The 20,743-nt window shown below is 38.1% G+C and overlaps 1 protein-coding gene across 2 annotated transcripts; it reads right to left on the bottom strand.

Moving 5' to 3' along the window:
- Positions 1–15,171: 15,171 nt before the first annotated feature.
- On the bottom strand, positions 15,172–17,557 carry LOC126629404 (squamosa promoter-binding-like protein 8). Of its 2 annotated transcripts, none has more exons than XM_050299439.1 (4): positions 17,253–17,557; positions 16,382–17,134; positions 15,682–15,857; positions 15,172–15,596 (listed from the first exon to the last, which is right to left on the bottom strand). In XM_050299439.1, the coding sequence occupies exons 2-4, from the start codon at positions 17,077–17,079 to the stop codon at positions 15,427–15,429; spliced, it is 1,044 nt and encodes a 347-aa protein (XP_050155396.1). In that variant the 5' UTR covers positions 17,080–17,134; positions 17,253–17,557; the 3' UTR covers positions 15,172–15,426. The 2 variants fall into 2 exon arrangements, with proteins under 2 accessions (XP_050155396.1, XP_050155397.1); XM_050299440.1 differs by having other exon boundaries at positions 17,263–17,557.
- Positions 17,558–20,743: the final 3,186 nt, after the last annotated feature.

The following is a 20,743-nucleotide window of genomic DNA, read 5'->3' as shown; positions in this document are numbered from 1 at the left end:
GGGTTCAAAATTCCCGAAGATCGTTGTCTTTGGAGACATTTATGTTCAACCTGGGGATGAGTTAGCTGAGTCCCTTCTGAAGGAAATTTTGTGAAAAACATGTTCATTTGAGCAACATCTATAGCATGCAATTAACAATTAAAGGCGGAATCATGCTTGCATGCACTCAAAACAAAACATTACCCATGAAATTCAAAGCCTAGTAGTTAGGTGAACCAAGACTCAACTCAAAAGAAAGTGAGTTGAGAAATTTATACCTTTGTAGATTCCTCTTTGCAAAAGCAAAGGATAATCACCCAAGAGATAGGGCATTCATTCCTTGCTTCTTAGATCCATGGATTTGGATGGAAGAATAGGTGTCTCCAAGTTCTCAAAATTGAGAACCTCTAAGTCTCCACACCAAGGTAAGATTTTAAGAAGAAATGAGTGACCTAGAGGAAGTAAGATTGCAAGCTTTTTTCCTCTAGGGTGGCCGGCCTCTTTAGAGAGAAAAGAGAGCTTGTGTTCTCATCCTTTCCCCAAAAAAAAACCCTAAATGAATTTTGACTATAAAGTCATATTTATACCTTCCTTCATTGGAGTGGCAAACTTGTAATTAAAGCAAGTTCACTACCCTCCTCTAAATGGCCGGCCTTAAGGGTTTATTGGGCTTTCAAGCCCTTTGTTTATTCAAGTTGTCATACAACTTGAGTTAATGGGTTTGACATTCAAATCTCATGGGGCCTTGTGGCCCAAAACTAACCCTAGGCTATAACGAACTTATTCGTTTGATTAATTAACATATTAATCAATTCTAGCCATAAATAAATAATTAAACCATTTAATTATCCTTACTCATCTCCGTTGTTTCTTCAATCTCTACCTTACACGGTGTACGATCCATTAGGTTCCTTTTAGCGAGGCAGTGGGCGATTAGAACTCTTTCAAATCGATTGTGAATTGAAACTTACTTTCAATTCTCCCTTTAGTGATTATACACGTTTAGGGCTTCCACAAACCATGAGTGACACCTAGCAGTATGTCATGGTTGCCCAAGCTAATCAAAAGAGGTGGAGAACCTATTCAGTTTAGGATTACAATGCAATACGGTCTTTCTCTAATACAATACTCTTGACCACATTGTTTGGTTTGATAGTTTATTCATGTCTACTATCCAATGTGATTCATTTACTTATATGATTACTTTGAATGTGATTTGGAACAACTTCCTAAATCTCATTCATACTCTGGCCAGAGATTCTTAATCATATCATAGAGTATTCTCCCTCAAACGGTTTGAAGGTTAGAGATCCCTTGTTGCGAATTCACTTGCTTCCATGGCTAAGTGGCTTAACCCCAACTATGTCGTAGACACCCGCGAATGGATTGACTTTGACATAATCAAAGATCAAGGACCTAACCACAAGACAACTATGATGCCTCACGTCAAATGACTACTTTGCATTATCCCAACCATGAGTTCTCATGTGACATGAGTATGAGAACTCTTCGTTGATCGTGTTCAGTGAACTCATTCCTTATTGAGCACCTACGTACTTGTCTTGGTGTCAGTCACACCAATGACTCGAGACCAGTCACTCTCACTAAGAGAAGACATAGCACATACTGATCTTAACGGATTGTCAATGCCTAATTGGCAATCCTATGATCAGGAACGTTTAGGATATGTATACGAAAGAGAATGGTCTCATGAATCTAACTTCTTTAAATTACATTCTCCTAATTACATATTCCTTGGACTCATCGTTTAAGCATATAACATTTATATGAGACGGCTTCAAACAATAATCTATGCCCTTGATATTAAACTAGATTAGTTTAACATGTGAAATGTCCGTAAAGTATCATCATATGATTGGTTTTAGGGCACATTTCCAACACCTTCATGTAAGTATTCTTCAATTGTAATTAGTATCTTATGCATTCAAGCATCATGGTTATTATTTGAATGTTATTATTAATATTTCATGTTATATTACACAATCGACGATGATGTAGAAAAGGCAGTTGGTTCTTCAGGAGTCTATGGATCCCCCGAGGATGCGGAGTTTCAGATCGTTACAGACACATTGGATCAAACTCTTGGGTGGAGGCCGAGGACGTATTGTAGGGGGATGGGGAATGCCCGGCGACGGGACCTTAGAGCCCCTTCCTCATCGCAGTCGAAGGGCAAGGTGACAACTTTGACAGCAGAGGTAGTCGGCCTCAAGACTGAGCTCGCCTCGTATAAGAGCCAGATCTCACTGATCGTACATACCCTCAGTCAATCCGGCGTTCGTCTCCCGGATATTCATCCCCTATCGACGTTCGAGCCCCTCCAACCCGAGCATGCCCAGAACTCTGCCCCTTCGACCTCTGAGCCCGTCCCCAACCCCAAGACCTTCTTGCCCCAAGACATCTAGCCGCCTGTGAATGATGACCCCGTAGATTACTCTGCATTATTTTCTTAGTTTTTTTACTCCCTTACTTTTTAAACATTTTCCTTGTACATACATTTTATATTTATTTAAATAAATTATTTTTCTCTTCATTGCATTTTTTAATTGCAATTTAATTTTATTACAAAATAAAAAATAGAACAAAAAAATATATTTAAAAAAATATTTTTCTTTTTACACGACGAATATATTCGTCGTGCATAATTGTTGCGACTCACAAGATTTCGTCGCACAAGAACAAACTATTGTCCTACAAAGTTTTTAGAGACGAATATTAGTCGTCCCATGTATGTATCCTGACATTTTGTGTGATGAATACATTTGTTCTTAAAAATTTTGTGCGACGAAGTCCAAACCGTCGTGTCGTGTTCTTTCCGACCAATGCTATTGTTCGTCGCGCAAAGTCTTGCTTCACGATCTTTGTGCGACGGATTCTACACGACAAAGTTTCTGTCGCTCAGACGTTTGTGCGACGGAAATACACGTTGCGTGACCAACTTGTGTTCGCCACGCTAATAGTTAAACGAAGTAGTGTAATTTTACATTTTGATTTGATTGCTTAAAAATTTTACCCCTGAACAGGTATAAACAATTCAACTACAAAACATAAAGGGTAAATGACAAAAAACTACCTCAACTATGGGTATCACAACACTATCATACCTCATATTTTAAAATTAACAATGTCATATCTCATCTTTAGAATTTGGTCCAATGTTATATCTTCCGTTAGCTTGGCCGTGAATTTCTCAGTTAAATGCTGACGTGGCTTGATTCAGAGCCCACTTTCTATTAGAGAGAGAGATGGAGTGTCTCTGATTGGGGGCTAGGGATTAGAGAGAGAAGAGTTTCTTTGATTTGAGGGTGGGCTCGGGTGGGGAGAAGGGGTGTGTCTGATTTAGGAGTGGGCTCGGGTGGGGAAAACGAACTGGGTTTTTTTTTTTGGGTACATGAATAGGGACTAGCTCGAGGAGCTGTCGGTGAAGCCATCGTCGACCTCCTTGGCATCAAAAAGGATGGGTGGAGGAAGGTTGGGGGGAGGGACGGGTGGGAAGGGTTTTGGGATTTTAGGGATGTAGGTTGTAGGGAGAGAGAAGAAAGAGAGGCGAGAGAGAGAGAGAGAGAGATGAGAGAGAGGGTGGTGGAGGTAGGTTGGGGGGGGACGGGTGGGAAGGATTTGTAGAGGTGGATCCCACAATTTTATATAAAAAAATAATTTATTTTGAATTTTTTAATATTTAATTATTTTTAAATCCAGTTGGATTAATGAGTAGGCCCTGTCTCTAGTCACGTCAGCACTTAACAGAAAAATTGACGTAGGTCTGACCTTGGCACAAATTCGTAAGATGAGGTATGACATTGTCGTTTTTAAAAGATAAGGTATAATAGTGTCATTTGATCCATAGTTGAGGTAGTTTTGTGTAATTTACCCAAACATAAAACTTTACTTGTAGTTTCTTTAGAAGCAAAAAGAAAAGGAAGGATACAATGATTCAAAAGCAATATTTCAACACTTCATCTTCATACAAGTAAACATCCTGCAAAAAATATTCATCAACATGTAGAAGAAAAACTTTACAGCAATTTCTTACCTCTAAAAAGTTTTGAGGTAGATACTAGCACTGGGAACAAGGAACAATTCGGCAATAAGACTTTGGCTTTTCAAATTTTGTAATATGTTTTAGAGTTCTAGAGTTCTATGCGACAACTTGAAGTCTTATTTGGCCATTTCTACCACATCCTACAAAAAAGAAGAAATTTTATCAAATTATCATATCTACGTTTATCTTTATGTTTTTTTTAATGAATTAGTTGGATTTGCGCCTCCAAAATACGCATTAGACAAGAAATAAAAAAATAAAAAAAATTCTTACAACATATTTAATCAAGAGTTGATGACATGTTTTTCTTTTTTCTTTTTTATTTTTTATTTTAATATTACTACGTGTCAAGCTTCAATGACCGAGTTGAGCTCAAACCTACTCCGAGCTGTCTCGTAAACAATTTTGAGATGTTCACAGGCTTTTCGAGCCAAACATACTAATGTTCAAGCTTGACTTGTTTTTTAATCAAGCCGAACAGGCTTGGCTTTGAGCTGAGCTTCGATTAGCTAAACATGAGCTAAACCTAGTGCGAGTTTGAAACCATGTCGAGTAGTTTTTGAAAGCTCAAAAGAAGTAGCGTCTAGTTCTTGATTTTAGATTTTTCAATTTTCAGAAAACTAAAAATAATATGCGATTTCATTTTTAAAAAAATAAAAATAAAACGAACTAATTATTACCACGATTCAATTTTCTCTATTACGTATTGATAAGAAAAGAAAAGAAAAGAATTACATGTTCTTCATGCACATTCATAAGAATTTTTATCGCATGATGGCTTCAGTTTAGTAATCATTAAATACCAGTGGTTATGGGTAACCGCGGTTACCCGTTCATTTAACTTTCACGGTTTCGGTTATGAGTAACCGTTTAGATAAATAAACGGTATAACTATTAACCCGTAAAATTTAAATGGGTGGTTATGGGTACTAACCGTGGTTATAAACGGGTAATTGTTTACCTATTTATTTTATATATGTAAAATTAACACAAACCATGTTCTCTATCAAACAAAATTTAGATCAATGCTATTGACTATAGTGCATGGTTTATATAGCTAATTATTATATAATGTAGCTCGTTATATATTATGTTAATACTTTACATTATGGGTTAAATAACCCAGAAATATTGTCTTCTAAGCAGTTTTTGTAACCCAAGAATACTTAACAAATATTATATTACTTTCATTGGTAACATGGATTAGTAGTAAAAGTTTTCCCAAAAGATTAGGAAAATAAATAACAATTCCCCTCAACCCCACTCACTTAATTCAACCCAAGACATGTTCCTCAAACATGTTGCGACTTGCCATTTCAGCTAATCCCTCACTTTTGTTAGCATTGTTACTATAATTTATATATCCTATATTCCAATTTTGTTTTTTAAAACTAATTTTCTTGCTTTTTCATTCTATATCAATTAAAAATATCATCCGTAAACTATTATTTCAATTATTGGAATGATATAAGGATTTAAAAAATTAAAATAGAAAAATGTATGATGAATGTACCTATAACGGTGTTTAATTGTCAAAAAAAAATTATGACAAATTTTTTTTTAGTTTTCAAGTTGTTAAAAAACATGTAGATGGGTGAAAAATGGGTAATGGTAAAAAAAAAAATATGATAAACGGATTAAAAAGGGTAAATGGGTAAACGGGTATTAAACGGTTACGGTTAAATGGGTATGCGGTTATGTGTAGGGGTATGGGTATAACCGTTTAGGCAGTTACCCAACGGGTAAATGGTTATGCTGATATGAGCATAAACGGTTATAGGTAAAATAACCGCGGTTACCCGCCCGCCATAATCGTTGCCCATCCCTATTCACAGTCCACATAACTACTGCCCGCAAAGTGAACATCTTCCCAGTGCACTTATCGTACGTGCGCACATCCTTTGTCCATAAATCCTTTATCTTATCAACCAACAGCCTTAAGTAAACATCGATTAACCTACCAGGATCCTCAGTTATCAAAAGAGTCATCATCATGTATTCTTTTTTCATGCATTTCCAAGGGGGCAAATTATATGGAAATACGAAAATCGGCCAAGTGTTGTGGTGTTTGTTTAGAACCCTAAATGGATTAAATCCGTTAGTGGCAAGTCCTAATCTAACATTCCGGGGATCAACATCAAACTTGGGGAACATTCGATCAAACTCTTTCCATGCCTCATCATCTGTAGGATGCCTCATCACAGTGTCGTCTACCCGTATTGACATATACAATCGTTGTAACCTAGGTTTCAAAGGCAGATAACGCATGACTTTTGTGGGATCTTAGTCGTTCTATTCTAAGATGTCATTTTGAACCTCGACTCATTACATACAAGGTATTTATCCAATGTTTTATTCTCTTTGTAGAATAAAATACAATTGTTTTTACAAGCGTGAATTTTTTCATAACCAAATCCAAGACCATTCAACACCTTTTACGCATGTCTATGATCTTTCGGCAAACAATTGTCATTTAGAAGCATTCTCTTGAAAACCCCCAAAAAGTAATCGAAACACTGGTTCGACATACGATACTTTATTTTTTCGTGCATTAGTTCCACAATGGCTATGAGAACCAAAAAGCTCTAGCACCCAGGGTATAACTCTTGGTTGAAATTTTTTTAATAGTTTTTCATATTGTTCAAATTCTGCATTGTCCATTGGTGTAGGAATGTCATCTTCCCTTTCCTAATTGGTGTTTGTTGATGCAAATGGAAAAGCATCATTTATAATATCCATGACTTGTTCATTAAGATCCACAATAGGTTCAACATTGTCAACTCTTGTGGCATTTGAAGACGAAGCATTGTCTCATTGTTCCCCATGATGGTTCCAAGTATTATAGGTCTCAACCATTCTATTCCTTACTAAATGAAATTGAACATTTTCAATTGTGTCCCTTAACGTGTTGTTACACCTCCTACAAGGACACCGGATTCTAGTTGCACCCGGGTTGTGTAAACGTGCAAAGTCAATAAAATCCTTGATTACATCTAAGTATCTGTATCCGCATCTATTCGGGTTCGGTATCCAAGTTTTGTCGATAATTTCTGCAACCACAATAACAATACAACAATCACAACAACTTCATACAAATGATAGTGTTACTTTATGCCTCCGGTAAAGGCCCTATCTCATTCGAGAATGTATAGTTATGTCACGTAATTTACTGCTACATCATATTAGATTTAGACATGGATAAATTTCGACAGCATCTCGGTACAGTTTTTCAGATGAACGACGTAGATATGAAATACCTATGTGCCACCTAAAGAACGTACAGAGATGACACCAAATCTCCACAACTGAAACCTAATCATTTAACCACAAACTACGTGCCATAACTGTACATTCCCAAACTATCCAAATAATGGAACAATTCAAGAATCAATTGGACCACAGTCATGCTTTCGCATCCATGCGTGTAATCCTACTAATCCTCAAATGGGAAACTAAGTTTTACTAAAAAAAAACAAGTATGAAGTTAATTACAATTAACTCCGTACATCACAACACATATTTGTACGTCATGTACAAATTTAACAACATAATATAAATATAATGCCAATGAACCTACATTAATGCCAATAACAATAAATTAGTAATTTAAAAAATACTACTTTTTAACAAAAATAATTATACATTATTTAATACAAACTTACCGATAACTCCCCTAGCATGAACTTCTTCAACTCCTCAGGGACCTTTTCTATGACTCAAACTCGGCAAAACATTTCCTCCACACCAAACCCCGAATATCACACCTAAGTTCGGCGTACGTATTAGCCATACTTTTGTCTTCAAAGTAGGGCACTTGCTTACGTCGGTACCTCTTTAGCGCAGTACAACCTTCCTATCGCAAGAGCCTTCTCCATAATCAGCCATTGCTTTTGAAACAAATTTTTTTTGAAAACTAGGGTTCTTAAACTATGTTTATATAGAACTAGGAACACTTTACGCGACGAACCCATTCGTCGCGCAAACTGGACCTTTCGTCGTGCAAAATGCGTCATAACTGCACAATAATGGGAGCATTGAACGCAATCTGACCATTTTAGTGAAACTTTGCGTGATGACACTGGTTTTTCGTCGCGCGAAGCGCCCTTGCGCGACGACACTAGTGTTGCATTGCGCGAAGCACTCTTGCGCGACGAATATTGTCATTGTGCAATCACTTTAGCGACGAACGTGAATGATTGTAATTATGAAATTTACGTAAACATAGATATTTATGTTTACGTAAACTTTATAATTATAAATAAATATTCAGTTAAATATTTATTCTAAAAATAATTAATACCTTAAATAAATTGAATTAATTCATTCAATTATTTAAAAAACCAAACAGGAATTAAAGCCTAATTAATTCCAAATACATAACTTATACAAAACCTTAAATTTAAATATTTTCCTCAAAAACATAAATTTAAAGCTACAATTTTGATGGTCATCCATTCTGCTCCACATCTTCACGCCATCGCTTGTAACCTCCCTTCAATGCCGCCTCCATCAACTCTTCATTTGTATCATCATCAAGAGTATACTTACAATGTTACACATATATGCAAATAATTAATTCCAACATATAACAAAAAAATGTCACAAAATTAATTATTCATCCATCAACAATATACTTACTAATAATTGATCCATCACCGCCTTCTTCACATTCTTGGGCACATATTTCCAAGAACGCTACTCCACAGTAGGACAATTATTCCGCATGGCTACACCTATTGCATGCGCGAACTAATAATTGATCCATCACCGCCTTCTTCACATTCTTGGGCACATATTTCCAAGAACGCTACTCCACAGTAGGACAATTATTCCGCATGGCTACACCTATTGCATGCGATCACTCCACACGTTGCCTCAAATCGTACTGGTTGGCGAGCATGCTCTGACCCCGGTTTTTATCATCCATCCCAACACAAACTTTTATCATTCATCCTAGCACAAACAGAAGAATTGTGAAGAATAAGGAGAGCATAAGTGCATATTTATAGGAAAGTTAGGGCCTTTGTGCGACGAATGTCTTTGTCGTGCAAACTTTTGTAATAAATACAGTATTGATTCCTCATATTCACATGCAATGAATGGTTTGACTGAAAACTGACAATAACTGGCATGACGAATCCTTTGTCACAAAAAGGTCCCCTGCTTCGTCGCTCATGTTTTTCACGCCAAAAAAAGTATCCTGCGTTTTTCTTACTGACTTTGCGTGATGACAATAAATGTTCATCACGTGAAGTATTCATGCGCGACTAATTCCTTAGTCGCTCAAAAAATAAAATAAAATTCTTTCCTGCCTTTTTTGCGCGACGATAATGTTTTTTCGTCGCACAAGTACCTCTTATGAGACAAAAATTATTTCATTGCGCAAGTTGTTTTTCCTACTAGTGTTAGCTCAAAACAACTCGAGCTTGGTATCGGCCTCAAACTTTTTAAGCTCGCTTGAGCTCAGCTCATGTAAGAAGCAAGCAAACCTTAGCTCGAGCTCGGAAGAAATTACACGAGCCAAACTTGAACACATTCAACTTCACTCGTTTACAGTCCTATTTGTATGCTTATTGAGGTGATCGTTCACCATCAGGTCTCAACCAAATAAATTGTAATTTTGCACATAAATAAAGGATATCATTTTCATATATCATTTTTCTTATTCTACACATTTTTTGTTATTTTTGTCATTCAATTTTCTTTTGATTTACTCAATTCAAAAGTCAGAAATAAAAGAGAATATGAAGACAAAAAATCTTTAAATAATGGAGTGAGATCAATTGCTTGTCTTAATTTAGAACAAAAAATTGCATGAATTTAATTGAAGCTATATATATGAAAAGTAGGATGAATAAAGACACATAAGAAAAACCCTACAATAGATTTCCAGGAAAGTGCAAGGAGGCTTCCACTTCCACATCAAATAATAAAAAGGAAACTCCATTACCCATCATCACTCACTCCATCGCATTTTCCTAAAAGAAACAAGGATGGAAGAAACCTAGCTAATAATTAATATTAAATTTCAACATCAAGCAGCTTTGTTATCATCAATTGGGACAAAGAGGAGTATTACATTATTATCTTAGAATGTCATGTGACTTATTCGCAACTTTCAAATCAATATCATCATCCCCCACACAATTGCATGCATATTCCGGAAAAGGACAACGAGGATGTCGATCGTTGCATGACATGCATGCTTATATAAAGTTGTCGAAACTCTTTCACGTAAGTACTGTTGAGCATGAATTTTGTTACGGCCGTTTCTAATTTTATTTATTTTATTTTCTAAGAGTTTGAAATGATCAAAATGCTTTTAGAGAAAAAGTGTTGACCTCAATGGACTTTTTAGGCTTGTGACACATATGACTTATTAATTTAGCATACTCTTGTAGTATTTGTGTAAACACTAAATTTATGTGACAAATGAGGTAAGAACATGTGTACAAAATAATATTTGTATTAATAAATTTGTAGGTTTAGGGGTTACAATTCTGTTTACAAAACTTGAATCCTCTTATTCGATCTCCGAAGATGTAAAGTGTGTGTGTTGTTGATCCAAGGAACACAATGACTGGATCTTGGATGAACGGATGCCTCAAGGGTTTGACTTGTGGCGATGGAAGAATCGGCGCGTGTAGTGGTGCTTGACAATTCTTCACATGTTTAACGAAGAACGCAGAGAGTTTTCTAAGTCTTTTAAGTGTTTGGGGATTTAGGTTTTTGGGAGCTTTAGAGCTTCAGAGTTGAGGTGTGAGAATGATTTTATGGACCCTTTTGTTTGTCTTGGAGCCTTGTATTTATAAACTCTCTAAGTTTTGCCTACGGATGGATTTGGCCTTAATTAATTGACGAAAGAACCAGGACTTAATTTGAGGCTTGGTTCATGATTTGACTCCATCAATTAATTTAAATCAATTAATTTGTTTTATTTAAATTAAAATTAATTAAAGAATTAGTAAAGATAATTCTTTAATTATTTTCCGCTAAATGTCGTCGAGTGACGCCCTTAGACTTGTTCGGTTTTGATGAGTCACATGCCATGTGTACAATTTGTGAGACACACGGCACATGCTACATAAGCTTGGCATGTCAAAATTTAATGTGTTGGTAAACATTTATTTCACCGAAATTTCAATGTCTACAAATGCCCCCACTTCAAGGCGTGGCATATACATGTGCTTGTCATGTGTAGAAGGTGCATTTTGAAGTCCCTCCGCATAGGGATTGTACTTTGACCACTATGCTTTGAAGTCCCTCAACATAGATGTTTATTCAAGGTCGTCGAGACTTGATCTTGAATTGGGTTGGAAGTTTCTTCAAAGGTGGTCGAAGCTTAGTCTTGAACGAAACGGGACCACGAGGAGTTTCACGTGGTTGTGGTTAGTGAGCTTCAACTTTGGTAGTTGATGAATCGGCACGCATTTGTTGTGCTTGTTGACTCTCCATGAGTTTGATGAAGAACACTAGTGTTTGCTTTGGCCAGAGAGCTTTCTGTTTTCCTCCAAAGGTTTTGCCTTGCTTCATTTCTCTGGAGTCAAAATTGATCCAAGGGTGGAAGACACTTGATCTTGAATCAAACTTGTGATTTCTTCAAGGGTCGTCGATGCTTGATCTTGAATGAAATGGGACCACGAGGAGTTTCATGTGGCGATTGACCTTTGGCTTTAATGTGGATGAACCGGCATGTGTATTTGTTGTGCTTGGTGATCCTCCACGAGCTTGATGAAGAACATGACTGTGAACCTTGAAACATAATTCATGGACTTGTGATTTGAAGTTACCCTCAAATTGAGTGATCTTATGCTTACTTAGGATACACCATTTATATGCCATGGATGTAGAGACATATGAGGACTCCTTGAGACGGACATGTAATTTAATTTAAGGCCTACCCTCTCCTTTTGGACGTGTATCAGCGCGTAGAGACGCATGCCGACCTCCAGCCTGTGTGTGAAGCCATGTGCCGGCGCATGGAGGTATACTACAATGCCGATGGGTTTTGGACACCGAAAATGGTAGTTCGATCATCATTTTTCAGTAATCTTCATAGTATTCGATGAGTTTACTAAGTAAATATTGTTTTACTTTAGAAGAAATATCTCGTAGTTTACAAAGAGCATGCAAGGTAAGGCTATTACGACCATACAAAGTATCTGTGAGTAGACTTTTGCTTTAAACTATATAATGTGTGTGTGTGTGTAATCGAAACTAGTTTTATGTGATGCTTTTATATCATGCTTTGCATTTACTTAGAATATGCAAGTGTTAAAATCCGATGACGACGATGTGATTTATGAGCTTGAGAACCTTTCTTGGGAAACATTTTTCTACTGTGCATTACTTTTGGAATTGCAATTCTTTATGCGATGTTATGATGTGTGACACTATTGATTTGAGAGATTATGCATGACATGTTTTCATATGATTTATCCGACCATCATATATAACCTGTTTATAGTAATATTTGGGCGATGACTAACTTCACATGTATGTTCACATGCATCGTTACACTCACATTAAATCCATTGTAGGTGGTAACCTGTACTAGTCTGCATTAGGCAACTAAGACTTGTATCTGAAGCGCTAAACGCCAATTGCACGCATATGTAGTACTAGAGTGTAAATACACTTAGCCTGTTCATGTCAAGATATCTCTGCATAAGCTCATGTGTTTGCATTATCTGATGACCAAACCATATCAGTTTTATTGATGATTTGTGATTACCTGCTTACTTAGAATATTAGTTTTTCACTGATGCCATGGTATTTCATAGTTATTACGGTTTAGACAAGTTTTTAAAATTCGTGATTTACAACTGTAGGTTTCTTCCGAATGAATTTATATTGAGAATTTACATGATTTACCCGTCTACTTCGATTAAATAATGTTCCACTATTGCCTTGGTTTTCGTACTTATGGTGTGGTACGAATTTGTTTATTATACAAATTTTTTCAGCAAGTATGTTAAAAAAAGATAAATGATTTTTAGAAATCTTTATTTTTGCCCACTCTCACCTTTTGTTTTGCACCTCTTCAGGATTTAGTAGGCTTTGGAACTTTTGATGCCGATGCATTGTGGCATAATTTTCCCTCATAACTAGGTTTTGGAAATGATGGATAGTTATGACTTGCCACCAGTTGTCCCTTTTAAAAAAATAAATAAATAAATAGTATTGAATGCAGAAAACATGTTTGGGGCGGACTTGGTAATGAGAGTATTAGGGGTTGATATACATACCTTTTTGCCCCTATTTATTATTAGCAACACTAGTTTTAAGTGCAATTAAATAATCCACTCCTCTTTACTATTAGATGCAGAGTTTTTTCATTTTTTGCCCCTAATATCATCTAATAGATGCAAAACTAATGCCTCTACTTCTTCTTAGTTTTGTAGTGCATATCATGGCTTCGTCAGCTTCCAGATGTCGACCAGCATGCTTGGATTTTGGCATCCACCTAGATATCCGGATCCGAGTGTGTCAAATTTTACTTTGACGAGAGGGGTCTTGCATGTGCTTAAAATAATCGCTTTACTCTTCATTTTGTTAATTGGTTTCATTGTAGAGCGTCAATTATCTTCAAATGCTAGCATCAATCACTTAAGCATGTGTACGTGATTATGGACCGTTGATGTGATCTAAAACTCATTTGCATCAATAGCCGACACTGCTCTATTCAAATAAACAATTCAAGACGGTGCAAATGCAAAATGTAAGTCACACACCTTTAACATGAACTTTCAAGATATCGTCGTGTCAACCTATTGAACTCTGAAACTAGCAAATTTTAATTTTTCACGTGTATGTTAACTAGTCATGTAGGGTTTGTTTCAATATATTTCTATATTGGAGCAGAGGGTTCTAGAAAACTTACTTGAAATAAACAGCTGTTAATGCAGTAAAAACTGTCGTAAATGTCCTTATGTCGGAGGAGATATATCATATTATGGTAAATAATTGCACGACATCATTCAAAATTTGCAACGTGACCCTTGCTTAAGTAGGTCCCAAGCCCTATAGAGAGGGATGATGATTCTCTTAAGATCCTCATATTCTATTTGTTCATAATACATTGTGCGGCCAGAAATTCTTAGGTAATGATTGTGTTTAATTAAAAAAAATTCAAAATAATGTATAACCGCATAATGTACGATAAATAGATAGGATGTTAGGATCCTCACAAAAGGATCCGGATGGGATCCTAATCCGAGAGAGAGAGAGAGAGAGAGAGAGAGAGAGAGAGAGAGAGAGAGAGAGAGAGAGAGAGATATATTAAATTGTAATTGGGACCATTTGATTGGATTGATTTTGATCAATTTAAGTTGCTAGGTCACAAATAATTAAGTTGGTTTTTACAGCTTCCATTTGGGAGACAGCTTAACGCCTTCACGTTCCCTTCCGATCCCTTCATCATATTCCTCAGTTTAAACCGTATATATCTTAGTACAACTGATCTACCAGTCATTTTCCTTTCTACCTTTCCCGCATTTTCCCGGAAAATTCCAGCACCGTGACAAAATCCCACACTCAAAACCCACTAGTACCCTTGTGGAAATTCCACAGCTTTCTCTGTGGCCAAACAGAACCACCCATGTATTGGAATCTTCCATTTTCATTTCCACCAACCTTGCTTTCCCTAAATTTACGGAGAGCATTTTTGTTCACCACCCTAAACTTTGGTGTATGATTACCATACATCTAATCATCTAACACGTATCCTTTCAATTAACTTTGGTTAATTTTTTTCAAAATTGAAAAAGTACAACATCTAATGTGTGACACATGGAAAATAAATTAGGTGTATGGTAAGCATTTGTTTATTGACATTTTCCATTAAAAATAATAATAAAAAGTAAAAAGTCATACACAAACCTCAGTAACTAAGGATACTAGAGCAGTGTGTTTCGTCTTCTACACTCAATTACGAATCTCCTTTTGAAGAATTTAGCATACAACATCGCTTGTATTAAAAAACATAACTAAAAACTCTATATGCATAGAAAGTAAAAGGAATGCTATCCTAACAAACATCATTTTTAGCATCTTACACATTTCTCTTTATTTATGGTCATCGAATTAAATAAATTAAACGGAAACAACATATATGCATAAACAGAGGTGGATAAGATGCTAAAAATGATGTGTATAATTATCATTTTCCAAATAACATATATATAGATATAGGCCAATTCATGCTCCAACAGTGCATGTAATAATAATATAATGTGACTAAAACTCATCCAGACTAAGACTGAAATTTTAGGGAAAGATTTAAAATAGATAACGTCGAGATTAACTAATTAATTCCGTATGTAACTAGTTAATTAACTGAAAATTAAGTCTTGATTATTCCTTCCTGGAAAGCTAGCTCATACTATTCAAATTTGACCAACTTGAGAAAAAAAGTGAGCTGAAGAGCCTGAAGATGTTGTAGCGGCAGCATTTTGGTACGGTGCTCTTTGCCTAAAACAATCCAACGTCATTCGCGGCGGCGACACTGCCACGGTCACCGAGGATACAGAAAGAGCAGCCGACTCCGGTGGAGAACCTACAAAATCAGATCCCAACAAACCAAATCAAAGAATGCATGCACGGATTAATTAGTGAATAATTCAGATTGAAAGGTACATTACTTGCAACATTATCTGAGGATGAATTCCGGGCCTTTTCCAGCGGTGGTTGTTGTTGATGCTGTGAGTTGTGATGTTCTTGAATCGTTTGCTGAGTTTTTCGCCGTCGGCGATTGTGATCGGCCAACCTCTTCCGGCAGCTGCGCTTGCCGTTGTCAAACTCGGAGAGAAGATGGAATCTGCAAGAACAACAACATTTATCACATAACATAATCAAAATACAGCATCTAATTATAATAATTGTTTAATTAGTTGGTGGTTAACTGTCTAATTAAATAATAGCTTTGTACGTAATTAGTAAACCACAGAGTCCATAAATGGAAAGTGCAATTATCAAGAAGAGTCAAATATTTTCGCACGGACACAAATGCCCTCGGGATTTCCACACGTACGGACCCCCCCCAATCATTGGTCATGCACCCCAACATGATTCGCCCCCATGGCCATTATCGTCAAACTACAGAAGGACCGGGGCATTCTTGTCCTTTCGGACCAAAGAAAACCCCGCTCGCCAGTCACGAGCAAAATTTAAACGGAAACGGAATAGTGTAGGACGCAAATGCCCTCGGGATAGACCCCGTGTACGGGGTACGAACCGCCAATAATTGGCGGGGATGGGGAGAACAAATAGCGCAAAACCAAGGAGCACTTTCGTCATTTCAAATATAGCCGTTGCCATTGGAGGGAGGGGTAATTGTTGGACCTGCTGCACTGCTGGCAGAATCGCTGAGTCAACCCGTTGGCGATGACGGTGGAGGCCTTGGAGTGGAACTCGCAGACCTTGTGGCGCCGGTGGTAGTGCTTGGAGTGGGAGAGGTCGGCGGCGCAGCCCTCGGCCTGGCAGCGGGGCGAGTGGGTCGAGGTGATCTCGGAGCCTGGCCTGGACCGGCGGTAAAGCCGGTTCATGAAGTCGTCCTCGGACGCAAAGTAGGTCCGGCCGCCAAGGTTGAGGCCGATCCTGGAGGCGAAGTCTACGGGCGGGCACATGTCCTCTGACTTGGGGATCAGCATAAGCCCATTGGCTGCGCCGCCGTGGACTGGGTCGAGCCCGAGCATGGAGTGGTGCTGGTGGTGGTGGTGGGGAGGCGCGTAGGTGGACGCGCTGGCGTAGGCGTGGGGGTCGTAGATGGAGTGGAGCTGTTGGGCCTGATGGTGGGTAGGGTTAAAATGGTTGGCGAAGGTGGAGGTTTGGTGGTGAGGCTGCGGCGGGGGAGGAGGAGGAGCGGGGACGAGGTTGTTGAAGGCGGAGGCTTGCGAGGACGCATAGTGGTCGAGAAAAGTGCTGGCGTGATTGTGGTGGTGGTGGTGTCTGGTAGGGTCGGATCCGTGGATGGAATCGGAGTCGGTGTCGGGCGAGAGCATGACGACGTTGTTGGGGTTTCCCCATTCGTAGTCCAGCATTTCGTAAGGGTTGCTGATGATCCTGTTGTTGGACGTGGTTTCGAAAAATACAAACCTGCAACAAAAAGGTAGAAGACGCGTCAGTTGATCAAACATAAACACCCACATCCACACTCTCTCTTGAATTTTGAGCATATGAATGAATGAAAGTGAGAGAGAATGGTAGTACGTACCAGTAGCTACCTTACTATTCTCCGGGGGCTGTCGATATCTCCGGTGGCTGTCGATATCCTCCGCCTCCACTTACTCTTTGGTCTGGAATCGTGACATTACTGATGGGAATGGGAATCATGGATTCATGGATTCATGGGTGGGATTTGAGTTGAATTCCCAGTTTGGTTAAAGGCTAGCTAGGGTACCTAAAAGGTAAAAATAAACAAAGGAAGGGGAATTGAATTGAGGGGAGGGGAGGGGAGGAAAGGGGGAGTGAAGAAGGAGAGTTATGAGGCGGCTTGCTGCAGCAGACTTTGATTGGTGGGTAAGTCAACAGTGTGAGATTAATATATTACACTTGCACACAGCTCTCCTCTCCTAAATTACCATTTTGTCCCCTTCCTATTTATTTTCTCAAGTATGTCCCACGTCCAAAATCTTGTCTAGTTAAATTCCTCTTATATTGATTCGTTTCATTCACTAATTGCTTCAGGATTTTTTTGACACACATATTTGGCTGCTCACATATCCATTTTGATTAGTACTAAGCTGTTAACTTGTTTTTGAAATTTTAGCTGTAATTTAACTGAAAGTCGTTGAAAATGTTGACTTTTTTTTACGGTGCTCTAAAGTATGAAATACATCTCGAAATATTCTATGCTCTGAAACGCCTATAAATTTTTTGGCAAATATGGTTGCAAAATGCAATGGAATTCTGTGTCCAAGTCCCAACCAGTTACGAGTTAGATAGGCGGACGAGAGGACTTGTTTGGACTTTGGTTTGAACCCTTGCCTCAAACAGTGCTTGCTTGTAAGTGAGTGAGTACTTGTGTGGACTCGTGGGCAATAAGTCAGTCTCTCTCCCTCTCTCTCTCTCTGTAACGCGGTTGTGGTAATAAAGTCAGTGAGGGGACCCACTATCTGTTTTGCCTTGTCGAGTTTTCATCAGTTTGGCGCAGAGGATCATCATCGCCTTTTATCTGCGGGATTTCCTCTCCACCCCTTTATCCTTTGTTTTTACTTTCTTTTTTATTTTTTATTTGTTTTGTTTTCTTGTTTCGTTTTGATGAGGCTTTTGATTTTTGTTTCTCAATTCTTGGAAGAAAAAAAAATCAAATCTTAAAATTGTACACATACATTAATTTAACAATTTAAAAAAGAAAATTGTGTTTCTGGTGAGGATTTAGATTCCATCTAGATCCTTTATTCGTTCATTCTCGTACATTATATGTTCAGAAATCATTTTGAATTATTTTATTTAAAATTAAACACAAACAGTATTTAAAGATTTTTTGTCGCACAATGTACAATAAACGAATAGAATATGAATATCCTAAAGATCCTAACAAAGAGAATCCGAAGAGGAACATCGTCCGTTTCTGGATATGCATGCATGTATGCTGAAACTGATATGGATGAATTTGCGTTGATAAAGACTAAATATCTTCTTCTTCATGTATTTAGATAGATGTTGGATAAGTCTTTTCTTTTCATTATTTTTCTTTGCGTATTGATTAAACATTAGTGATGTTACTTAGCATGCCTTGTGCATCACTTAAACAAAACTAACATGTGCCTCTAAATCATAACACATTCACAAAACTAATACCAAATTATGTTACTAACTTTCTTTTTATTATGTACAAACAGAAATATTCTCTCCTAAAATACGCTGAAAAAGCATCATATTTGTTATCAATAATCTTAATCGTTGATTCAGTCCAACCTGAGTGGCAGATACACATACAACAACAACAACAACAACAAAGCCTTTTCCCACTAAGTGAGGTCGGCTATATAAATCCTAGAACGCCATTGCGCTCGGTTTTGTGTCATGTCCTCCGTTAGATCCAAGTACTCTAAGTCTTTTCTTAGGGTCTCTTCCAAAGTTTTCCTAGGTCTTCCTCGACCCCTTCGGCCCTGAACCTCTGTCCCGTGGTCACATCTTCGAACCGGAGCGTCAGTAGGCCTTCTTTGCACATGTCCAAACCACCGTAACAGATTTTCTCTCCTCTTTCCTTCAATTTTGGCTACTCCTACTTTACCTCGGATATCCTCATTCCTAATCTTATCTTTTCTCGTGTGCCCACACATCCAACGAAGCATCCTCATCTCCACTACACCTACGTGTTGATGCTTCACCGCTCAACATTCTATGCCATACAGCATTGCCGGCCTTATTGCCGTCCTATAAAATTTTCCCTTGAGTTTCAGTGGCCTACGACTGTCACACAACGCGCCGGATGCACTATTCCACTTCATCCATCCAGCTTGTATTCTATGGGTGAGATCTCCATCAAATTCTTCGTTCTTTTGCAAGATAGATCATAGGTAGCGAAAACGGTCGCTCTTTGGTATTTCCTGATCTCCGATCCTCACCCCTAACTCATTTTGGCCTCCGTTTGCACTGAACTTGCACTCCATATATTCTGTCTTTGATCGGCTTAGGCGAAGACCTTTAGATTCCAACACTTCTCTCCAAAGGTTAAGCTTCGCGTTTACCCCTTCCTGCGTTTCATCTATCAACACTATATCGTTTGCGAAAAGCATACACCAAAAAATATCATCTTAAATATTAAGTTTGTGATCTTCGCTAGATTGCTCCGGTCATTAGTGTGGATAAGTATGTAAATGGATAAAGATAGGAAGCAAACACAAGATGTACGTGGTTCACCCAGATTGGCTACGTCTACGGAGTAAAGGAGTTCTCATTAATTGTGAAAGGTTTACACAGTATATAGGTTCAAGCTCTCATTTAGTGAGTACAAGTGAATGATTTAGTACAAATATTGTGGAAGAATGATCTCGTAATCACGAAACTTTTAAGTACCGAAGTGTGGTATCGTCTTCACTTGCCTTATCTGTCTCATAGGTAGATGTGGCATCTTCTTTGAAAGTACTCTTCCTCCATCCAGGGGTGGTATCTTTAACTGGTGGAGATGCACAAGGTAATGTATCAATTTCACTTGACGCTTACTGGTAGTTTCAGGCTTGGTCAAGCGCGATACAAACCATGTAGTAGGAGTCCCCCAAGTCGCCGAGCTAGGGGATCTGCTGAAAGAGGTGACAGACAAGGTAAGCAATCAGAGCTCCAAGCAATCAGTCCCAAATCAGAAGTTTGATTTCGAGTTCCGGCTGATTGTTATCATTCTCCTTATCTTGCAGGTAGCATGAAGGATAAAGAGAAGAAAAGGAGAAAAGGTGATATGAGATACTTTTGCTTTTGAAGAAGTAACTTTCCACATGCTTATTCTTGAACTGGGCTAGAGGGTTTTCTTGTTTCCGCCAGAGTATAAGGTTGACTGAAGAATTTGAGGGTCAAAACAAGTCCATCAAATCTAGAGTACGTTCGACCCTGCTGATATGGGATACTTTTGCTGTTGACAAAGTAGTGGATGTATCGGCACGTGTTCTGTTGCGCTTGTCTCCACATGCTTCCTTGTATCCTTCTCACTTGCCCTATTTGTTCCTCAGGCAGATGTGGTATCTTCTCGGGAAGCATAAGATGTTG

This window comes from Malus sylvestris, chromosome 7 (assembly GCF_916048215.2).
Source record: "Malus sylvestris chromosome 7, drMalSylv7.2, whole genome shotgun sequence".
Lineage (NCBI taxonomy): Eukaryota > Viridiplantae > Streptophyta > Magnoliopsida > Rosales > Rosaceae > Malus > Malus sylvestris.
Note: the sequence above shows the minus strand (reverse complement) of the source record. Positions and strands in the feature narration are given on the sequence as shown.

Excerpts from the sequence above, each read along its gene's own strand:
- LOC126629404 (XM_050299439.1), bottom strand. The coding sequence starts at position 17,079 with ATGCTGGACTACGAATGGGGAAACCCCAACAACGTCGTCATGCTCTCG. Across the intron at positions 15,858-16,381 it reads TTCTGCCAGCAGTGCAGCAG|ATTCCATCTTCTCTCCGAGT; the intron begins GTCCAACAATTA and ends TTGTTCTTGCAG. Across the intron at positions 15,597-15,681 it reads ATCCTCAGATAATGTTGCAA|GTTCTCCACCGGAGTCGGCT; the intron begins GTAATGTACCTT and ends CTGATTTTGTAG.